At 44.5% G+C, this 20,773-nt stretch overlaps 3 protein-coding genes across 5 annotated transcripts in view; 2 read left to right on the forward strand and 1 right to left on the reverse strand.

Moving 5' to 3' along the window:
- Positions 1-392: 392 nt before the first annotated feature.
- krit1 (KRIT1 ankyrin repeat containing) lies at positions 393-8,893 on the forward strand. 3 transcript variants are annotated; one of them, XM_080014181.1, is made up of 17 exons: positions 393-575; positions 1,438-1,607; positions 1,854-2,010; positions 2,235-2,327; positions 3,090-3,219; positions 3,564-3,807; positions 4,075-4,190; positions 4,390-4,533; positions 5,021-5,177; positions 5,319-5,426; positions 5,533-5,689; positions 5,776-5,927; positions 6,066-6,232; positions 7,361-7,448; positions 7,561-7,767; positions 8,261-8,377; positions 8,563-8,893. In XM_080014181.1, the coding sequence occupies exons 2-17, from the start codon at positions 1,506-1,508 to the stop codon at positions 8,650-8,652; spliced, it is 2,229 nt and encodes a 742-aa protein (XP_079870307.1). In that variant the 5' UTR covers positions 393-575; positions 1,438-1,505; the 3' UTR covers positions 8,653-8,893. The 3 variants fall into 3 exon arrangements, with proteins under 3 accessions (XP_079870307.1, XP_079870308.1, XP_079870309.1); XM_080014182.1 differs by having other exon boundaries at positions 1,472-1,607; XM_080014183.1 differs by lacking the exon at positions 393-575 and having other exon boundaries at positions 1,567-1,607; positions 1,802-2,010.
- A 518-nt stretch (positions 8,894-9,411) lies between these two features.
- cyp51 (cytochrome P450, family 51) lies at positions 9,412-15,701 on the forward strand. The gene is made up of 10 exons (XM_080014413.1): positions 9,412-9,686; positions 10,347-10,445; positions 10,645-10,821; positions 11,569-11,695; positions 11,824-11,998; positions 12,256-12,375; positions 12,822-13,017; positions 13,561-13,656; positions 14,210-14,378; positions 15,092-15,701. The coding sequence occupies exons 1-10, from the start codon at positions 9,540-9,542 to the stop codon at positions 15,268-15,270; spliced, it is 1,485 nt and encodes a 494-aa protein (XP_079870539.1). The 5' UTR covers positions 9,412-9,539; the 3' UTR covers positions 15,271-15,701.
- A 118-nt stretch (positions 15,702-15,819) lies between these two features.
- The window catches only part of akap9 (A kinase (PRKA) anchor protein 9), a 76,633-nt gene continuing 71,679 nt past the window's right edge, over positions 15,820-20,773 (reverse strand). Inside the window, exons 49-55 of the mRNA XM_080013354.1 lie at positions 20,411-20,605; positions 19,455-19,658; positions 18,779-19,011; positions 18,563-18,657; positions 17,782-17,938; positions 16,991-17,121; positions 15,820-16,327 (exon numbers count right to left, since the gene is read on the reverse strand). Coding sequence (XP_079869480.1) covers positions 16,284-16,327; positions 16,991-17,121; positions 17,782-17,938; positions 18,563-18,657; positions 18,779-19,011; positions 19,455-19,658; positions 20,411-20,605 — 1,059 coding nt within the window. The 3' untranslated portion in view covers positions 15,820-16,283. The remainder of the gene's footprint in view (positions 16,328-16,990; positions 17,122-17,781; positions 17,939-18,562; positions 18,658-18,778; positions 19,012-19,454; positions 19,659-20,410; positions 20,606-20,773) is intronic.

Genomic DNA, 20,773 nt, shown 5'->3' on the forward strand with positions numbered 1-20,773 from the left:
CCTTTTTTCCCTGCTTTACAAAACAAATTCAAAAGCATGAACTCACCTCGCAGAGCCGTTGGAAGAATCCAAACAAATTAACGTTCATGCACTGGATTTTTCCGTTTACATATGAATTTATACTCCATGAGTTTGCAAATATAGGTCTACAGCATTTGGTCAGCGCACAAATAAAGCGACTTGGTGAAGGAAAAAAAAAAAAAAAAAAGCAGATCCCTAATTCATGTGTTTGGTAATACTAACACACATATATATATAAATTTATTTTGAAAAAAATGTCATCGGTCGAAGTTTGAAGTCTTTGACACCCCATGCACAAAAGTCCCCCTACCGCCCGAGGGCGCTGTTTGCAAGATCAAATACAATTCTCGTGGGTTATAGTCAGTCGGTGCTGTCGGCACCACAGACCGCAGATGAAGGCCAAAGTACTACCCTATCACTACTACTATACTCATAGTTTACTTACACCTAGTAGGGCCGATGGCGCAGCTGGAGTATAGCGCACCTGAGGAAACTGGATCTATATTTATCAACCGTCTGTAGGTTTTTTTTGGGGGGGGGAAACCCGACTCAAGGTAAGTTTCAGATGTTTCCATTCCGGGAGCGACCAGACATCGTGTCGCTCCAGCTGCGGATCCTCGTTTTTTAAAAACGAAACCTTTGACGAATGAAAGTTCATCTCGGGAACCGCAGCGTTTGATACGTTCCCTTCTGGAGAAGTCGACTGTTACAATTGTCAACAGTGCGCCTGGTTTCCGGGGCGTGACGTTTAAACGGGGGTTAAGAGTTGGCTTTTCAGTGTGTTACGCTCTTCACAAATGGATTATTCTGCATTTATGTTTATCAGGATGAACTCATTATAAGCATATTCTCAACGTATCAAGTTTATAGACTATGCAACTTTTTTATTCTTATTATTCCATATCTATTGCACAGAAATGCGAAACGGATATATGATCGGTTATGCAATATAATAATAATCTCTACATGCTATATAACAGACAGTATATGCTGTATAATCTATATAATGCTATATAATAATAATCTCTACATGTTATATAACAGACTGTATATGCTGTATGATCTATGTAATGCTATATAATAATAGGTATATTGTACTGTATGTAGTCTATATAATACTGTTTAATATCTACATGATATATAATCGATATAATGCTTTCTAATAATCTGCATATGATATATAATTGTCTGTGTCACTTGATTCTGTAAAAATCTTCTTATCCTCTTTTTTATTCATATATATTTGATATATATTTATTTGTCGTATTAATTCATCTTGTGCACAGAGTACATTCTGTATGTATTTTTTGTAAGCATTTCTACGGGACTTGTTTATATGTCTGAATGTGTACAACAAATTCCTCATACATGAAAATGGACTTTGCCAAAATTAGCAGATTCTGATTCTGATTTCAGGCATGCACCTCCGTGGTATTTGGTTGCTGTGTAGGATGTTTTGCTGGAAGTGAGGTTGCGTCAACACGATGGGAAACCAAGACAACCTGGAAGATGTCTTTGTTGCAGTCATTCGCCCAAAGAATCAAGTCAGTTTGAGCTCTAAGGATTACCGAGCTAAAGCCTATGAGGTAAATGTACAAGCCAAAAGATGGATTCACAAGCAGTGGAAAAAAGGATCTCTCTCCCAACCTTCCAAAAAAACCATAAATAAACATAAAATACATAAAGAAGAGTGATTATGACCTTGGTGTGATCTACTAGACATTGAGAATAATCACACAAATGAATAACAAATTATCACAAATTAACAAAATCATCATAGCTGTGTGCGTGTGCGTGTGCGTGTGCGTGTGTGTGTGTGTGTGTGTGTTAAGATCCTGTTGATAGAAGTACCGTTGGAGGGGAAAGAGAAGAAGAGAAAGAAAGTCCTACTGTCCACCAAGATCCAAGCTGGTGGAGACAAAGCCAAATCCATTCTGGATTATGTTGATAAAATGACCAAACCCATATCCAATAATCAAGGATTCATAGGTGGGTTTTGTTAATTGTTACCAATATAATGTTTTTCATACCAACGTGTTTCCCAACGTAAGAGGTTATGCACAGTTGATTCCTAAAGTAATAGTTAAAAATAACAAAACCCAATCAAGCTCATTTCAATACTTTCCAGCTCATTGCTGTTGCAATATCAAATCATGTGATCAATGCCCATTCCAGTTTCTATGAAATAAGTGTTTTGCTTTGTTTCGGTGCAGGGAAGCGTGTGGTCCATATGAAGAAATTCCCACTGGATGGTGACAATGAAGGAAAAGAGGCCTCCCTCTTTATTGTGCCAGTCAGTGTCAAAGGTAACCTGAAAACACCACTTTTTAATCTCAGGTGAAAGGAGTCTGTATACACCGATCAGCCACAACATTAAAACCAACACTTATATTGTGTAGCTCCCCCTCGTGCCGTCAAGACCAGGCCACCGTCTTCCATTGCTCCATGGTCCAGTTCTGACTCTCACATGCCCATTTGTAGGTGCTTTCAGCGGTGGTCAGGGGTCAGCATGGGCACTCTGACTGGTCTACAGCTACACAGCCCCATACACAACAAGCTGTGATGCACTGTGTGTTCTGACACCTTTCTATCATAGCAGCATTAACTTTTGAAGCAAGTTGTGCTACAATAGCTCTTCTGTGGGATCAAGACCAGACAGGCTAGACTCTGCTCCCCACACGCATCAATGAGCCCATGGGCACCCATAACCCTGTTGCCGGTTCACCGGTTGTCCTTCCTTGGACCACTTTTGGTAGGTACTAACCACTGCATACCGGGAACACCCCACAAGACCTGTTGTTTTGGAGATGCGCTGACCCAGTCATCTAGCCATCACAATTTGGCCCTTGTCAAAGTCGCTTGGATCCTTAAACTTGCCCATTTTTCAGTGCTTCCAACACATCAACTTCAAGAACTGACTGTTCACTTGCTGCCTAGTATATCAGACCCCTTGACAGGTACCATTCTAATGAGATGAGCAATGTTATTCACCTCATCTGTCAGTGGTTTTAATGTTGTGGCTGATCGGTGAATATTTATCTGTTTTATTTCTGACTCTTTATCAACAGACAACAGCAAGCCCACCTACACCAGCGGCAGTCCCAGTTTCTACTGTTTCCAGGACATCATGAGAGTGTGCAGTGAGACCAGTGCCCACTTCTCCTCCATGACCTCCAAGATGCTGCTGGCCTTAGACAAGTAGGGATGCATCCTTAGTCAACAGTCAGAGCAAGAGAGATCTGTTTAGAATACGAGCAGGTTAGCATGTAATGACAAAGATGCAACAACCTTAAACTACGCCCCATCAAAATATGCATTTGGGGGTAGAGGGGTGTCTACCTAGTGCAATCATCCGTTTAATCCAGCCCTGGCTATATTATTTTAATAGTAGGGCCTATTTGATAAATTAGCTCACAAAATGTGTTCCACACAATCCCTTAAAGCCGCCATTGAAACCCCATCTCCAGTCAGTGAGCCACAGGTGAGCTCTGAACTGAGTTTTGAACTGAGGGTTTTCATGCATGCCTCTTTGACCTCTGCAGGTGGCTTGCAGAGCAGCACATGGTGCCTCACGCCATTCCCTCTCTGTTCCGCCCGGCGCCTGTGGAGCGGGTCAAGACCAATGTCAGCAACCCAGCCTACACCAGCGAGGGCAAGGTGAGCGACGAGGGCCTGCATATGGGTTACACCGCCCTGGAGATCAAGAGCAAGATGATGTCGCTGGAGAAGGCCGACATGTGTGTGTTCAACCCACTCTACGGCTCAGATCTGCAGTACACCAACAGGGTAAGAGGCCTCGAGACCTGCATCGACATGATAGGAGAGCACTTCAGGCTGTTTCCACCACATCTGATATTTGCATTGTAAAAAAAAAAAAAAAAAAAAGGTACATTATTGATATAAATGCATGCATATCTATGAGCTCATGGTTCCTCATTTGGTTCCTATTCCTTGGTGGAAAAGCCTCACAGGGAAAATCCCAAAGCAACACTAACCCCCCTTTTGTCCACAACATGTTTCCATTCATCCCCTTGCCTTGAACTCTGTTTGTAGGTTGACAAAGTCATAATCAACCCTTACTTTGGACTCGGAGCTCCAGACTACTCCAAAATCCAGATTCCTAAAAGGGAGAAGTGGCAGCACGGTCCCAACAGTGTGACCGAAGACAAGTGAGGAGCCTTTCCAAACTTGAAACTCTTACTGTTACCTACTCTTACCTTTCCTTGCTTGTGACTCTATCTTCTTTCGTTCCTTTGCATCTATTTCCACCTTATTATGCTGGACCCCCTTGGCTGACCACCAGCCTTGGACCCATGCCTGACGATTAATAAAAAGCATCATTTTGTGAATGTGCCCTCTTTGTCCCAGGGACCGCCAGTGGGTGGATGATTTCCCTCTACACCGCAGCGCCTGTGAGGGAGACACAGAGCTGCTGTCTAAGCTCCTCGATAGTGGCTTCTCCGTCAAGCAGCTGGACAGTGACCACTGGGCTCCCATCCACTACGCCTGCTGGTCAGTCCACACTTACCTCACTAGTGAATCATATCTGAGTATCAAAAGTCAGCTACCAGACAGCTGGATCAGTCTGATTCAAGCCCGTCGTCTCAAGATTAGCATGCGTCATTCAGAGATCAATAGATGGTGTACTGAAAGGTCCTACAAGGAATTCATCACTATTTAGGGGATTTCTACATAATATCTACGTAATTATTCTAAATGTTCAAAAACATTGGACCGGGGTTGGATTCTGCTCAAAATTCTCAAGAGCAATATGTTGTAAAGCCCAGAAAAGTCGCGAAAGTCATTTACATAACGACAATCACAGATACATCACCTCTGCTATTCCCCATACTAATTGATCAAGAGTCAAAGTAGCTGCTTTTGACTAGCAGCTACTTGCAGTTCATGGGAAATTTAATTTTTATTGCAAGATGAGCCGCTGCATTTCCCAAAACATCTCCAAGGAGACTCCTGAGAAGCTTTGTTTTGCTTCCTCCAGGCATGGCAAAGTTGAGGCCACCAAACTGTTGTTGGAGAAGGGCAACTGTAATCCCAACCTGCTGAATGGCCAGCTCAGCTCTCCGCTGCACTTTGCAGCCCGAGGAGGACACTCTGAGATAGTCCAGCTCCTCCTGCAGCACCCGGAGATAGACCGGGTAAAGACCAAAGTAGAGAGATGGCCTTAAGCCTGACAATATTGATTTATTTTGTCAAATGATGCAAATTTTTTGCTTTGTTGAGTAGTTTGGGATTCGTTAGTAGTAAAAGGTCATTTGATTTGCGCTCCCCACTAACAGCATATAGAAGATCAGCAGAAGAGAACGCCTCTTCAGGTGTGTGAGGAGAACAAGCAGAATGAATGGGAGGAGGCAGTGAAGCTGCTGCAGCAGGCCAATACCAGACCTGTGAGTTAAACCTCAGCGGATGTTTTTTCACGTCAGAAGTAGGAGTTGGAATTGACAAAGTTTCTATCATTGACTCTGTGTACATGTGATCCTCTCCGTTGCGCAGTATGAGAAGGTGCGCATCTACCGCATGGACGGCTCGTACCGCTCGGTGGAGCTGAAACACGGCAACAACACGACCGTGCAGCAGATCATGGAGGGCATGCGTCTGTCCCAGGAGACCCAGCAGTACTTCACAATCTGGATCTGCTCCGAGAACCTCAGTGAGTGGGTGCCAAGAATGGACCGAAATCCATGCTGTGGTTCATAATAAAAATAAAAAGCCATTTCTTTAATTGTGTGGTTTCAGACTTGCAGCTGAAGCCCTACCACAAGCCCCTGCAGCACCTGCGGATCTGGACAGAGATCGTGACGGACCTCACAGTGCTGGACCCTCAGAGGGAAAACCCACAACTCTTCCTGCGGCGGGACGTCCGGTTACCTCTCGAGATAGAGAAGAAGGTAGATCTCAACTCACTGTCCACTCATGTGCGGCGCACAGCTTCAGATCTCCTTTGGCATTCCTCCTTTTTTAAGTCCAATTTGTTGAAGCACACTCTTCACCCAAGGCCTCCCACTCTTGTTGTGTTTGTGTCACAGGTGGACGACCCGCTGTCCATCCTGATCCTGTTTGACGAGGCCCGCCACTGTCTCCTGAAAGGATTCTTCCCCTCCCCGGACAGCAAGCTCATCACGCTGGCCAGCCTCCTCCTGCAGATCATATACGGCAACTACGAGAGCAAGAAGCACAAGCAAGGGTTCCTCAAGTGAGATGCGTGGATGGATGTAGATAGACGCTTACACCTACTTTGTCGAAAAGTTCACTCGTGCTCAAGTTACAATCATACAACAACAAATAATTAAAAGAATATGGGTGGTTGTGAGGTAACAAGAACATATATACACACAAGTATTACACTATTTCACAGGCTGACAAACTATTTTAATAAAATAAATTGATGCTTGCAGATATGCACTACTGACCAGACATTCAAAAAGACAGCTTGCGTTTACTATATATCTGTAGCTTTTCCGACTTGAACAGGGCCTGTACTCAAAATCACATTTTACCAAAGAGTTGGTTGTTCATGAGCAAATTGTTCTAACTATCTACTACTACTACTACAACTACAAATTATCAAACTCAACGACAAAAATGTGTGTAATCTAAATTCCAAATGATCAAGGTTTATAGTTTCCATGGTTTCAGCGAATACCACCGATAACCGGAACAACAACTGAAGCTGCTTTCACACATGCACTCCGGACAATGTCTGGACCTAATTATCTGGATATTGTCCGAAGTTGCCCTTTCACACATGTAGTCAGAAACGGAGACACCACCGTTTACACCACCTGGAAATAATCTGTTTGTTTAGACCAAGCGTGCAGTATGCAGGAGGCTTTTTTTTTTTTTTTGCATTGATACTCCATGTATTTGAACGTATCTGCAACATAGGAGAGGAAAGGAATAATAAAGAAAGCAGAAAGGAGTATGCAGCAGCTGTGAAGATCTGCATTAAGGTAAATAACTGGCTCATGATAAAGACGTCATCAACACACGACATGCCCACTTGCTCGCTGTGAATGATCCTGACTGTCCGGGTCAAATGATTCGGACATTTGTGTTCACACATACAGCTTAACCAGGTAAAGTTCGGATAAATTCAGGTTTACAGTGCATGTGTGAAAGCAGCTTTAGACTAATTCAAGACTGATATCGGTACAAATTGTTTGTGAATGGAGTGACCCTGCAATAGGCTGTTCTCCTGCCTCACACCCCTCCAAAATCACCATTCCCTTGAGATCCCGAATAAAAAAGAAGCAGTTAAAGAAATCTAATGAATGAGTTGAGAATAACTCTTGAACGGTCACCCTTTTGTTCTTGCCAACAGTGAGGAAAACCTCAAATCCATTGTGCCGATATCCAAAGTGAAAAGCAAAGCCCATCATTGGACCAACAGGATTCTACATGAGTACAAAGTATGTTTACACGATCAAAGAATCGAAAATGCCACTCCTTCTGCAAATCAAGTCCCTCGCCCCACGTGTGCCAAGCAAACCCCTTTGTCCTCTGCCCTCCACCCTCCTCCAGGCCCTGAGTACGAGCGAGGGGGTGAGTAAGGAAATGCACCACCTGCAGCGACTCTTCCTGCAGAACTGCTGGGACATCCCCACCTACGGAGCAGCCTTCTTCACGGGCCAGGTGTACACAAAGGCCAGCGCCAGCAACCACAAGGTTATCAGAGTGTTTGTGGGCGTCAACACCAAGGGCCTGCACCTTATGAATATGGAGACCAAGGTACATGCTTGGTTTTAGGAGGACCATACATTCTATAGTGTTTTCTGAGAAGAATGTTCATGTTTTACTTTCCCAAACCCAAGGAAAAGAAGTAAAACTCGAAACTGGAACACGTGATTTATAACCAGGAATCAAATAATCCAAATCAACTGTGTGTGTGTGTGTGTGTGTGTGTGTGTGTGTGTGTGTGTGTCTGTGTGTGTGTGTGTGTGTGTGTGTGTGTGTGAGACCGACCTGTAAGAAAGATGACATGAGCCAATAAGTATTGTATTACCTATTCAAGCATAATTGAACACTGAGTCCATCAATTTAGTTGTAAACAATGTTTATCCCATGATATGTCAGATACCGCTCAGGAATTTTAGACATGTTTTTCATTCATCATTACAGTATAATCTAGGAAAATAGGGAGTGCATCTCCTTCTCGGGCACACTAAATGGATGCTTTTTGGGCTTTTTTTTTTTTTTTTTTTCTTTCCCTTTGTATTACCAGGTCCTTCTCATCAGTTTAGAGTATGGCGCGTTCATGTGGCAGCTTGGACACGCCGACCAATACTTCCAGATCCACAGCGTGGAAAACAAAATGAACTTCATCGTGCACACAAAACAGGTGACGGCTTCCACACTTCCAGAACCATTCAAGTTGTACCGTACTGTTCATTGTTTGTTGACAAATCTGCAAGTAACAGTAATCTCCAAATCACATGGACCCATGTTGAGATGCTTTTTTTTTCCCCCGTATACTGTGAACATTTCTAAACTAAATATGGTTACCCTTGTTTTTCTTCCTGAAAGGCCGGCCTTATTGTGAAATTATTGATGAAGCTGAGTGGACAGATGACTCCGAACGACAGAAGTCTAACAGACAAGTACGCCTATGGATGAAGAGCTACAGGACACATCAACACAGACTGGTCCCGTGGAATTACAGTCAATCTGTATGGGAAGGGGAAGCCATCCCCTCACCAAGCCCTGCGTTGTGTGTATATTTAACAGTCGAGCCTGCTTTACTTCCACGCATTCAAAGTTGCACCTTTTCACTCTTCTTATATTGTGCTTCAGCGTTCCATTCAGAGTTCAATGTAAATATGTTTATTTAATGGTTGGATTATTTTTTAATGCAATTATATGCAATCTGTATATAAACGTGAGATATTGTTGAAATGCTGTTTGTCCGTTATTAATTTCAAAACAAAATGACGAAAAGTGATAAATAAGTCATTTTCAAATAATAGCGTAATCCATGCATTGTCGCATGTATTGTACTTTAGTGTACAGTATGTACAATTGCATTTTCACTGTTTTAAACTGGCTAAACTGTCATGGCAGTTATTTTTCCAACATACCAAAATAAAACGTGGTAACGCATTAACAAAACGCGTTCGTGACGTCGGTCGCCCACGGCCGGAGCTCGTCTCGCGCTCGGGCTCGCGTTATCGTCCGGACAGTGACGTCAGATAGCCAGACATCGGTTCAGGACGCGGCGGCCAATCGGGTGGCGAGGTTGCGGGGCGCTACTTGATTGACACATTGGGAACAGCCAATCGGACGGCTCCGTGTATCAGGCGGGGGTAGGTCTTCCAGTGACAGGTGGAGATGCCGGGGAAATAACGCTGCGCTCCCCCGTTCTCGCTCTGGCGTTTGTGCAGGGAATACGCGCAACGGCGTTCGTTTAAAATTAATTCTAAGTAAAGCAAAGCATAAAGAAAAAAAAACAACAATTTACGATTAAACCGAAGATAAGACAGTTCTCAGTCGGGATAGTATAAATAATGTCGATGTATCTGTACCAGATGAGCAGCGAGCTGCTGGGGGACAATCTAACGTCAGCGGTGCTGGCAGCGTCTGTGATCACCCTCGCCCTGGGATATATTTCCAAGCTGCTCCTGCAACAACAGCAAGCGTCTGGGGAGCAACCGGTGAGTTGACAAAATACTGCATTGGGTTTGCAAAAACGAAGCGTGTACGTCACGTTGAGCTCCATCCAACCCTTTCAAGGGTCGTCCTCATGAGCCGAATGCATTCGTTGTACGTCTATGCGGTAAATGCGTAGGCGACGTGAACCTGACGGTTGCTACGGGTTGCTATGGACGCTGGTCGCCGCTTTTGGAGGACCGCTTCAGTTCAATTGCATAGAGACATCGCTGAAATATACGAAATGTACAAAAATAGAGAAGGGAAGGGGGGGGGGAAGCAGAAGGGTCGAGGGTTCACGCAGGATGGTTGCAAGGTTTTTTTTTCCTGTGGCAGCGTTTCGCCCGACAAGACTTCCGAGACATCTCTTAACTCAAACATGCCGACCGACATCCGCAGTCAATTCGAGTATTGATCCTCCAAACGTGGCGGCTTGCTCCAGCACGTCGTTGACGTCAGGCTCACGCTCCCCCGACTTTACATTGTTTATATTTTATTTATCTATGAACATATTGATGCATATTTGTAGCATTCCGATTGTATTTCGTTAAATATTTATATAATACTTTTTACCTTATATTTTTATTTTAAAAGTGTGATACTTGTGATACTTAAATTGTGATGGTGAAATGATATTATCTTTGTATGTATTATTGTCTTTACAGAAATACCCACCGCACATCCCCTCCAGTATCCCCTTCCTTGGACATGCCATTGCATTCGGCAAAAGCCCCATTGAATTTCTGGAAAACGCGTATGAAAAAGTAAGCCTATGTGCTCAAAGTTGAGTGTGAAACGACAGGCTGCCGTCCATACCCTGCACACTGTACATTGCCATTATCCCCTGTAAAACCAAAAAAGAAGTACATATTTTCTTGCATAGTGTTCATACTGACTTACACATGCATGTTGATGTTTTGGTTTGGAGGTTTTGTGGAGAGTAAACCCGTTTTCCGCCCCCAGTACGGGCCCGTGTTCAGCTTCACCATGGTGGGCAAGACGTTCACCTACCTGCTGGGCAGCGAGGCGGCCACGCTGATGTTCAACAGCAAGAACGAAGACCTGAACGCAGAGGACGTCTACTCCAGACTCACCACCCCGGTGTTTGGCAAGGGCGTCGCTTACGATGTCCCCAACCCCGTGAGTCAAATACAGCGCACACTACGTGGCCGGAAGACACGACACCTATACTGTACGTGCTTGTTGAACATTTCAGTTCAGAACCATTAATACAGAGTTGCTCCACCCGTTTGCTGCTGTGACAGCGGGGTCCAGGTCTGGGCTCGGGGCATACCAGTCAAGTTCTTCCACCAGAGTCAGGAAAGCATTGTCGTGCTCTAACAGAAAAAGGGGTGGTGCTCCCCAAACTGTCGCCACAAAGGTGGAGGCGCACAATTCTCTAGAATGTCACTGTCTGCTGTGGCATTAACATTACCCTGCACTGGAATGAAGGGGCCGAGCCACAACCACGGAGAACAGCCCCAGACCATTATCCCTCCCGACACCAAACCCAGATTCCTCCGTCAGGCGCCAGATGGTGAAACGTGGTTCATCAGTTTCCACTGCTCCAGACGCTTGGGTGTGTGTGTGTGTGTGTGTGTGTGTGTGTGTGTGTGTGTGTGTGTGTGTGTGTGTGTGTGTGTGTGTGTGTTCAACCGAGAACGGACGATTTGGCGGCCGGCGGTCCCTGTTCTGCGAGCTCATCTGTCCTAACGCTTGGTGGCTGAGCTGGGGCAGGTGTAGCAGGGCAGACGTTTGACAAGCCGATGTGTTGGAAAGGTGGCGTCCTATGAGTTGCCCGCAATAGCCCTTGGCCATGTAGTGTGTGGCACGACGAGATGGGATGGATGATCCTGGTCCCATGTTGACGCCCGCTGTGCGCCGCAGGTGTTCCTGGAGCAGAAGAAGATGTTGAAGACGGGTTTGAACATCGCCCAGTTCAAACAACACGTGAAGATCATCGAGGACGAGACCAAGGACTATTTCAAACGATGGGGAGACAGCGGCGAGAGAAGTGGGTTCGTTCGCCTGCTTTCAGGCAGAACACACACACACACACACACACACACACACACACTCCAGGTGTCCACAAGTTAAATAAAATCTTTTTTTATTATTATTTCAATCCTCCTCCCTGCCCAGACCTGTTTGAGGCCCTGTCGGAGCTGATCATCCTCACAGCGAGCAGCTGCCTCCACGGGAGGGAGATCCGCCTCCTGCTGGACGAGCACGTGGCTCAGCTCTACGCCGACCTGGACGGAGGCTTCAGCCACGCTGCCTGGCTGCTGCCCGGCTGGCTGCCCCTGCCCAGCTTCAGGTCCCACCCCCACACCACCTCCCCCCTCAGTTCCACCTTGGACTTCACTTGACAAATAAGAGAGTTCCTACCAAAATAGATCAACAGCGATTCAATCTTTCACTTTTACTTAGTTTAACCAGACAGTTGCAGTGAAACTTGATTCCATCTTTGAAAGAGCTTTATGTTACTCTACACCAGTCACACCAAGGATTGGCTTAAAACTCTTAAAATACAGATTTTCATTTTTTATATTTTTATGTCCTTGTCCGTACCAGGCGCAGGGACCGAGCTCACCAAGAGATCAAGAACATTTTCTTCAAGGTGATTCAGAAGCGCAGAGCCAACGCGGGGAAGGTGGACGACTTCCTGCAGACCCTCATCGATGCCAGATACAAGTAAAAGAACATTGTTCATTATATTGAAACGTTCACTTGTATCTCTTAAAAGCTGTGGCTGAGCAAAATGAGTGAGAGTGACATCGGGATGTTGGTGGTATGGTTGCTATGAAATGCCAAAATATTTTATATGTGTATATGTGTGTTTACATAAAACAGACAGTTGCAGTTTATAGCTGCTGCCGTTCACTTAAACCTAATAACTGGCATATGACACATTCAAGTTTTGAGCTCTCATGATATTCCAATTTTTGTATCAGGACTAAAAAGGATAGTTTTAATAATCCGTGATGAGTAGATCATATTAAAATACGTTATCAGATTGTCCTGCTTAATCCCAACATGCATTCTAGGATTTCTGACCCCAGAAATACACGTAAGCATTATAACGACAGTTTGCATTTCAGGCGTTTAAATGAAGATCCTTGTCAATGTTCTCTCTTCAGGGACGGACATCCCCTGTCTGATAATGAAATCGCAGGCATGCTGATCGGCCTCCTCCTGGCCGGCCAGCACACTTCCTCCACCACCAGCGCCTGGATGGGATTCTTCCTGGCCCGGGACCGCGCGCTGCAAGAGCGCTGCTACGCCGAGCAGAGGGCCGTGTGCGGCCACGACCTGCCCCCGCTAGACTTCGACCAGGTACGTAAAAACATGATTATATATTCGGCTATTTTTATGTTTCCCCTTTTCAGGCTGCTAAGCTATTTTTTAAATGCTAATTGTCCGTATAGCAAAGGCACCAAATGCACCTTATGTGAAAATGTACTTGGTGGAATACGCTGATTTTACTTCCGATAAGACTGTTGTGCAGATTGCGTGGAGTGCAAAATGAGGATACACAAATTTTACATTCTGCTTAAAGTGCAAATCTCACAACAAAAGTATAATTTACTTTGTTAGTCAGGGCAAAAAGACAAAATCGTATCAGAAAAGAATACATCAAAAAAAAACCTGTTGTTGCAGACCCCCCTGGAATTCCTTCAAAGACCCCCGTTTGGAACCCCTAATATACAGAATGCTCCATATTCATCATATCCAAGCAGAGTTCCTGATTGTTGAACGTTCACGATAGTATTAGGCGCCATATGTTCTACGTGGAGTTCAAAAAAAAAAAGGCATGATGGAAGGCGGTGACAATTTATTTCACTCTCTTCGTTTGGTTTTGCTGCTTTTCGTACCCAGCTGAGGGATCTCAACTTGCTGGAGCGCTGCCTGAAGGAGACGCTGCGGCTGCGGCCTCCCATCATGACCATGATGAGGATGGCCCGCTCTCTGCAGGTGAACACACCACACCGTAGGAACCTCGGTGTAGTCGGGATGCTGTGCTCAATTTGTATGGAAACATCATTGGAGAAATCAATGATCTTACAATTTGATTGCGAAAAGCGCAAATAAGTTGTCATCAGGCGATTATGTAATAATTGTGGCAGCTGTAGATGTTGTTGCGTTTCGGTCCCTTTTTGTGCTTAGTTTTGGAACTCAGTTTGATTTTCCATATGATTTGTGTAAACACATTAGTGAATAAACAAATGACCAAAATCGAGATATCACTATTGCTGGGAAGTGAACATTTCAGTATTGAATACACAAGAGTGAGCACTCACTACAACCATATGAAAATCAAATCAATTTCCAAATAGTTTTATTCCAAACTGTTATAAATGTAAAAATATGTCCATAAAAGAGTGTGTGTGTGTGTGTGTGTGTGTGTGTGTGTGTGTGTGTGTGTGTGTGTGTGTGTGTGTGTGTGTGTGTGTGTGTGTGTGTGTGTGTGTGTGTGTGTGTGTGTGTGTGTGTGTGTGTGTGTGTGTGTGTGTGTGTGTGTGCGCAGACGGCAGCAGGCTACACCATCCCAGTGGGGCACCAGGTCTGCGTGTCTCCCACCGTGAACCACCGTCTACGCGACACCTGGAGCGAGAGGACGCAGTTCAATCCCGACCGCTACCTCAACGACAACCCCGCTGCCGGGGAGAAGTTTGCCTACGTGCCTTTTGGAGCCGGTGAGGACGACAACCGGAAAACATTTTGCTGTGGGAAGATTTGTGTTACATATAGACATATAGAATTGTGATTATTATTGTGGCCGACTAATAGTTAAGTGACGCAAACCTGCAAACGATTCGCAGCGAACAAATCTTTGAAATGACTCTGGAGTCACTTGTCAGTTGCAAAAGTGTGAGTGAGCAACTTCAACTCACAAACTGAAAATAATGACTTGAGGGCGAGATGAAAGTCCAAGGCAGAAAAAAGGCCAATGCGTTATTAATATGAAATGTGACTGATGACCTTCACATTCCACCAAAATAAACGAGGATTAAATGATTCTTGGGAGAATTCAATTCACAACTCAGAGCTAAACCGACTCGTCTGACTCTCTTCATGGTTCATAAAGTCTTCCCTTGTTTAGTGTATTACACCAAAAGAACCAAGCGCCAAATCAAAATGAACGACTCTTCTTACTGAGTGACTCGTCAGGAACCGAATCTCAAAAAAAGAGGAACCTTTCATCACAACATACATTAGTGTATTAGTGTAGTTTACGTTCAGAGTGAAACTTGGTATCCTCACCGAAACGGATGCATTAGATGAATTAATACAGCCTTTGATCTTGCAACACAAAAGCAACTTATTATTATTATTATTAATAACAAGTAGAATTTGAAAACCCACCGGAAGCAAATGAAAAGTGAAAGCTGTTCCTCATCCTGCGCAGGTCGTCATCGCTGCATCGGGGAGAACTTTGCGTACGTCCAGATCAAAACCATCTGGTCCACCATGCTGCGCACGTTCGACTTCGACCTGGTGGACGGATACTTCCCCACGGTCAACTACACCACGATGATCCACACCCCGCACAACCCCATCATCAGATACAAGCGGAGGCAACACTGAGAGACTGACGAGAAGTTAAAGATGTGAGGAGCGATCACAAAGGTCCCGATTGCGCGAAATAAAGGAACAAGTTCTGGACTTTTAAGATATTGAGGAATATACTGCGTTCCAACTGGATATTCTTTACTTTTTGTGTCCGGGTTCAATCTGAGGCTGTGAGCCTGCTCCTTTAAAACTGTGCTGGCTGTGTAATGTTACCCACAAGGGACACGTCTGATATTCACAATGTGAATCTTTCAAAATGTAAATGTGCAGCAGTTTGACTTAAGCGCTACGTGGTAGGAAACAGCCGCGGTAGCAGTGGAATTGCTAATATTCACTGTATACTGTATTTTTACTGTAGAGAATACTGAATATTTTCTGGTTGCATTATTTTTTTCTGCAATGTTGTTTGATTCTTGAGAAAAACCTTTGGTTGATAAAGTTACACTGTCTGGTGAAAATACACAAGATCGTGATTGTCCTTCTGCCGTTTCCATGTTGCCTTCACTTTGTTCCATGATGTCAAGGAAGTCAAATAAAAGGAAAAGTGAAACACTTGTTATTTCAAATATCTTTATTCAGTTATTGACAAAATACCCAGAAAATTCAAAGCGCCTACCCGTTACAAAAATACGTTCTCTACAAATGGAGTCTGTAGTCTGTCCGGTAACACAGTGTAGTGTAGCAGCCAACGTGACGATAAAACCAAACACTCTGTCCCACAACGCTCCACCCACACAACAAAACATCCAGAATATAAATTAATCAAAGGGCTTTTTTTAAATTAGCATAAGACAAATATACACGATTGTAGCTCATCCAGAACAAAGAGGCTAATCAAATTACAAACAATAGCTGTTTTCAAGTGCTGATGACAAAAAAAAAGCCTGATAACAAGTTGTAAAAATCGTAAAACAAAGGGTTTTGGTCCACGTGGAATAAAGGGTCCGCACCGGGAGGGTGGGACACGACACGATGCTCAGCACGAGAAAAGGCAACAGTCAATTCAAGCCAGTTCCAAATGTGACTACTTATCTTCTCAAGCCAAAGTGCAGCTGAGTGTAGGAAGAAGAGCCTGCAAAGAAACCCAGAGAGCAGTGAAATATATTTTTTTATGCAAAATGTTTTTTTTTTTTAATTCATCATTCAAAATTAATTAACGAATAACTCATACGTTCATCAAAAATGTTGATGACATCAGAGAAAACCTTGAATTAAAATGTTTTTAAGATTCAAGAGGTTTATTTGTCACATATACATAGGTTCATACTTATATTCAGTCAAATGTCATGGCAACCCGGAACAGAATTATAATCAAAAATTTGTATTAAACAAGCTTAGAAACTGACACATGAAACATAATACAATGTAGCCTCAGTACTCAGTGACATCTTTTTAGACACATTAGCGCTGGGGAATATATCGTTATAATATCAATATCATCGTATGAAACTAGATATCGCCTGGGATTTTAATGATCATATCGCAATATGATTAGTCCAAATATGGTCGTAATTATAAAATAATATCCCCACCACTAATGATTTTGTTTCTCAAACATTTCTTATATCTTAAACATCTGATTCAAGATTCAAGAGGTTTATTCGTCACATACATATACATACTTTCATACATCTATGCAGTGAAATGTCAATGCAACACACCCACCACAACTACTAGTATCTTATAAAGATATCTCCAAAACACCATTCAAATCATTGATGTGGATGTTTGGTACCTGACGTGACGCTCCCCAGCCTCCTCTGCAGCGCCTCCAGTCTGGAGATGTAGTCGGTGAGCGCTCGGTCGGGGTCGTAGTTCTGCAGGTGGGAGCAGCTCAGAGGCCCCGGGTCCCCGGACACGTGGAACCTGAAGACCACGTGACAGCGTGGATGAACACATCCCTTTTATCCTTTCAACTATTTCTCATTTGGTTTCTTAAAAGGGAACTCATATTTCACTCATATTTCCCTGGAGCATTTTCCTAAGGATGGCTCACATTTTTAGTTAATTTAGTATTATTATCATCGTCTCTCATTCCGGGCTTTGGAGAATTTGATATGGGAAGAAAAATACCCTTAAATAATCGACAAAATCAATTTGATCTCGATATTTTTAGTCAAATTTACATTTGTTTGTTCTTAATTTACACATTTTAATTTTTTTTACATTCCTTAGTTCATAGTTGTAGACCATTCACCTTGATCATACTGGTGTCAAATTAAGTTTTAGCCCGTTTACTAGTCAGTACACATATGTTTTGTCACATAAGTTACTTCATTTTGCCATATTTTGGATTTGTTAATACACAAAAAATGTGTATCCTGACTAGTAAACAGGTTAAATCTCAATTTGACACCCAGTATGGTCCTTTAAAAACCTCATATGGATTGTTATCAGTTTCTTGTTCCGTAGTTTCGGACGTGTTGTAGAACACGTTTCAAGGGTTGTACACAGTGTAACCATGACGACCTGTTCCATTCCACACAGCGGATGTGTCTGGACTCTGGACTCTGGGCAGAGCTGTACCTGTGCGGCGTGGAGGACATGGCTGATCTGGGGGAGTCACGGCCGCTGCGCCCTCTGCTGCTGCAGACTCCTCCACCTCCTCCTCCAACTCCGCCTCTCTCCCGGTACACCTCCACACTGCCTGGGTGCAGGAAGGGTGAGTCTTTAACCTCCAGACCTGGAAAAATATAGATAATTAACCCATTAGTGGTACAGAGACGTAAAGTTCTAATGGCAATAGGCTAAAATTTGAAAAAAGCTTGAGTCTATTGATAGGAAAGGAGTCTTTTTGTCCATCTCATATCATATTTCCATTGAAAAGCATGCAAACAGTGATGAAGTAAAGTATATTTCAAATATCAGATAAAATAAAAGCCGGGAATGACTTCATACACCTTTAATGCAACAGCATTTGCGAAACTACCGCCGGTGCAACCGGTGCAGCTGCACCCGGGCCCAGTGGCCGCTAGGGGCCCCCAATGGCCATTAGGGGCCTATCCCATTGGCGCACCAGCGCACCCTCGATCGGTGTGCCAGCGGTGTGCTCCACTGCGTCTCCTTGCCCCGTTCCTCCAGAGAAAAGGTGTTTTGTTTTTTTTACGCATACCATGTGTAATGGACTGTGCGGAATGGACATTCTCTTAGTGCCCCCACCTCAGCCCTGTCTACATATTGTCTAACGCCGGACTGCGTGCGTGCGTGCGTGTGTGCGCAGGGAGGGTCCAAAAAAATATTTGCACCGGGGCCTATCATCATCATGTTAAGCCGTAAACGTAATGTGGATATTTCTGTCATCTGGTACCTGGTGTATGCCCGACACCATTCTTTCCGACGCTGCCCGGGCTCAAGATGCCTCCGCCCGCAGTTTTCTGCCACCGCTTCACCAGGAAACGCATTCTGTCAAAGGAGGAAAATCAGGGGTCACTGTGGACAACAGTGAGAACGTTCCTCAAACAAATGTCCCCAAAGGTTTATCACTCATTTAACAGCAGACGGTGTGAGGTCCCCCCCGCTCTACCTGGAGAGGGCGATGGACACCCGCACGGCTGAGCGGAAGCGCGTGAGCCCGCGGCGCCGCTGGCCGAGCGCCTCCCAGCCGGAGAGCGAGGGCCGGCCGCCCATCCTGGAGATGAGCGACAGCGTAGCCTCCTCACACTCCTGGAAGCCGCCCAGCAGCAGCAGCAGGTACTTCTTCTGGTAGATCAGCGCCTTGCGGAAGCTCTCGGAGCGCAGGTACTTCCCGTACATCCTCTGGAGAGCGGGAGAGAGGGAAAGAGGGAAAGGACAGAAAAAAACATCCTGAGATATCGCCTGCAGAGAGGGTTACAGGTGCCTGGGTGTAATTTATATGATTATAATAATATAATTACAGGGACAGTGCTGATTAAAATAAATTGTAAGCAACTATCTGTTATATTGTGTTATAGCTAATGTTTGCTTGTTTTTAAGCACCCTTTGTATCCCAGTGTAAAATATAAATCTAAACCTCACGACAGGATTTCTAATTCTACTGTGAACAATCACAATCCAGCCACTTTCACGCATAGAAGCTGCCACAATGCCAGGATCACCGAGTTGACACATGGCTGTTTCGAATAAATTAGACCATAACCATTTGTGCCATTGATCATGAATCTCAAAGTTTTTACACAATATTATACAACGTTAGGTTTGTCCAGCCGCACCACACTAACCCTCAGAGCGGCGCTGTTGGCTTCGGGTCCCGTCACGTCCCGCAGGGCGTCGGCTCTGATCTCGCCCCTGAGCCGAGCCACCTGGGCCTGGGCGCCGCGCAGAGCCGCCTCCAGCCGCAGGCGCTCCATGCCCCACAGCTCGCGCTCCTGAGAGAGCAGGACGCCGGCCGAGTCCGGTCGGGATGCTCCCCTGCGGCTGACGGTCTGCACGGTGGGATGAGAGCGGGGATGTTTCGTGTTGATTTGGAAGTTACAGAACCCTGGATTCATATAGACCCCGGGTTCGCTTTTTACACTTTAACAGACCATAGAATAGTTAATGGTGCGTACACAACATGGATTTTCCATTCCAAAATTCCATACATTTTCAGACTTAAATTTCCAGACTTTATCATGTACATAAATGATTTTAAAAGCTACAGAGTTTGCATTTCGCTTTCTTTTCCCATTTAGAATCCTTTGCCACCCAGTCGTTATATTTCAGATTTGCAGACCAGGTGTAGAAAAACATATATTTACCCATTGTACCCACAATGGTTTTGCACACAGGCACAAAGCTTTTATGTTCAATTTATTTTTTGAAATGTATTCTTATATTTATATCTTAGAATCTGGGTAATAGTCTGGAAACACAAATCATTTTCCATGTTATTTGTTTCTTTTTCCATACTTATCCAGACCTGGAAATGACCTAAATGAAATTCCATAATTTTTCCACGATACTTGGAACCCGATACAAGTTCAAGTTGTATATTGAGTGACTTCTTTCACTTCTTCAACCTCAAACCCTCTAAAAACCACGGGAAACATCATGCACATAGCGCTTCTTGTTGAGTGAAGAAGACTCATGAGTTGTCGGCACTGAGGCAAGGTCAGCATTTAAAAAGCGTCCGTATTATCGCTGATCTAAGATCTGTCTCAGATCAGTTTATAGAGACAGTGAAGGTGGAACTCACGCCGTCCCCTGTTCCCGGGCCGGCCTGGCTGCAGCGGCGGAGCTCTTCTCCCAAGCGGAGCGTTTGGTTCCTCAGGTCGTTCTTCTCCTCGGTCAGGCGGCTGACAAAGCCCGTCAGCTCGGCGTTCTGCCGCAGCAGCCGCTCCGTCAGGGAGCTGGAGGTGCTGGCGGAACCGGCGCCACGTAGGGACGCACTCTGCAGAGAGAGACAATTATTACATGAGTTAAATAACTTCACTAGTGCACTTGACGGTAGCAACTGCTATGTTGTTGTTGTTGATATTAAGTGCATTTCAATACAACTGGGATTTTAAAATACGCCTTTCAATCGGCTTGTGTTGAAATGTAGGAAGATACGACGCAT

Source organism: Zeus faber (assembly GCF_960531495.2).
Source record: "Zeus faber genome assembly, chromosome: 1".
NCBI classification, from domain to species: Eukaryota; Metazoa; Chordata; class Actinopteri; order Zeiformes; family Zeidae; genus Zeus; species Zeus faber.

What these genes read in the sequence shown, in the direction of transcription:
- cyp51 (XM_080014413.1), top strand. Translation starts at nt 9,540, where the DNA reads ATGTCGATGTATCTGTACCAGATGAGCAGCGAGCTGCTGGGGGACAAT. An exon ending in TGGAAAACGCGTATGAAAAA is followed by an intron (nt 10,446 to 10,644) that starts GTAAGCCTATGT and finishes TTCCGCCCCCAG; the next exon opens with TACGGGCCCGTGTTCAGCTT. An exon ending in CTTACGATGTCCCCAACCCC is followed by an intron (nt 10,822 to 11,568) that starts GTGAGTCAAATA and finishes TGTGCGCCGCAG; the next exon opens with GTGTTCCTGGAGCAGAAGAA.
- krit1 (XM_080014181.1), top strand. Translation starts at nt 1,506, where the DNA reads ATGGGAAACCAAGACAACCTGGAAGATGTCTTTGTTGCAGTCATTCGC. An exon ending in ATCTGCAGTACACCAACAGG is followed by an intron (nt 3,808 to 4,074) that starts GTAAGAGGCCTC and finishes CTCTGTTTGTAG; the next exon opens with GTTGACAAAGTCATAATCAA. An exon ending in TCATCGTGCACACAAAACAG is followed by an intron (nt 8,378 to 8,562) that starts GTGACGGCTTCC and finishes TCTTCCTGAAAG; the next exon opens with GCCGGCCTTATTGTGAAATT.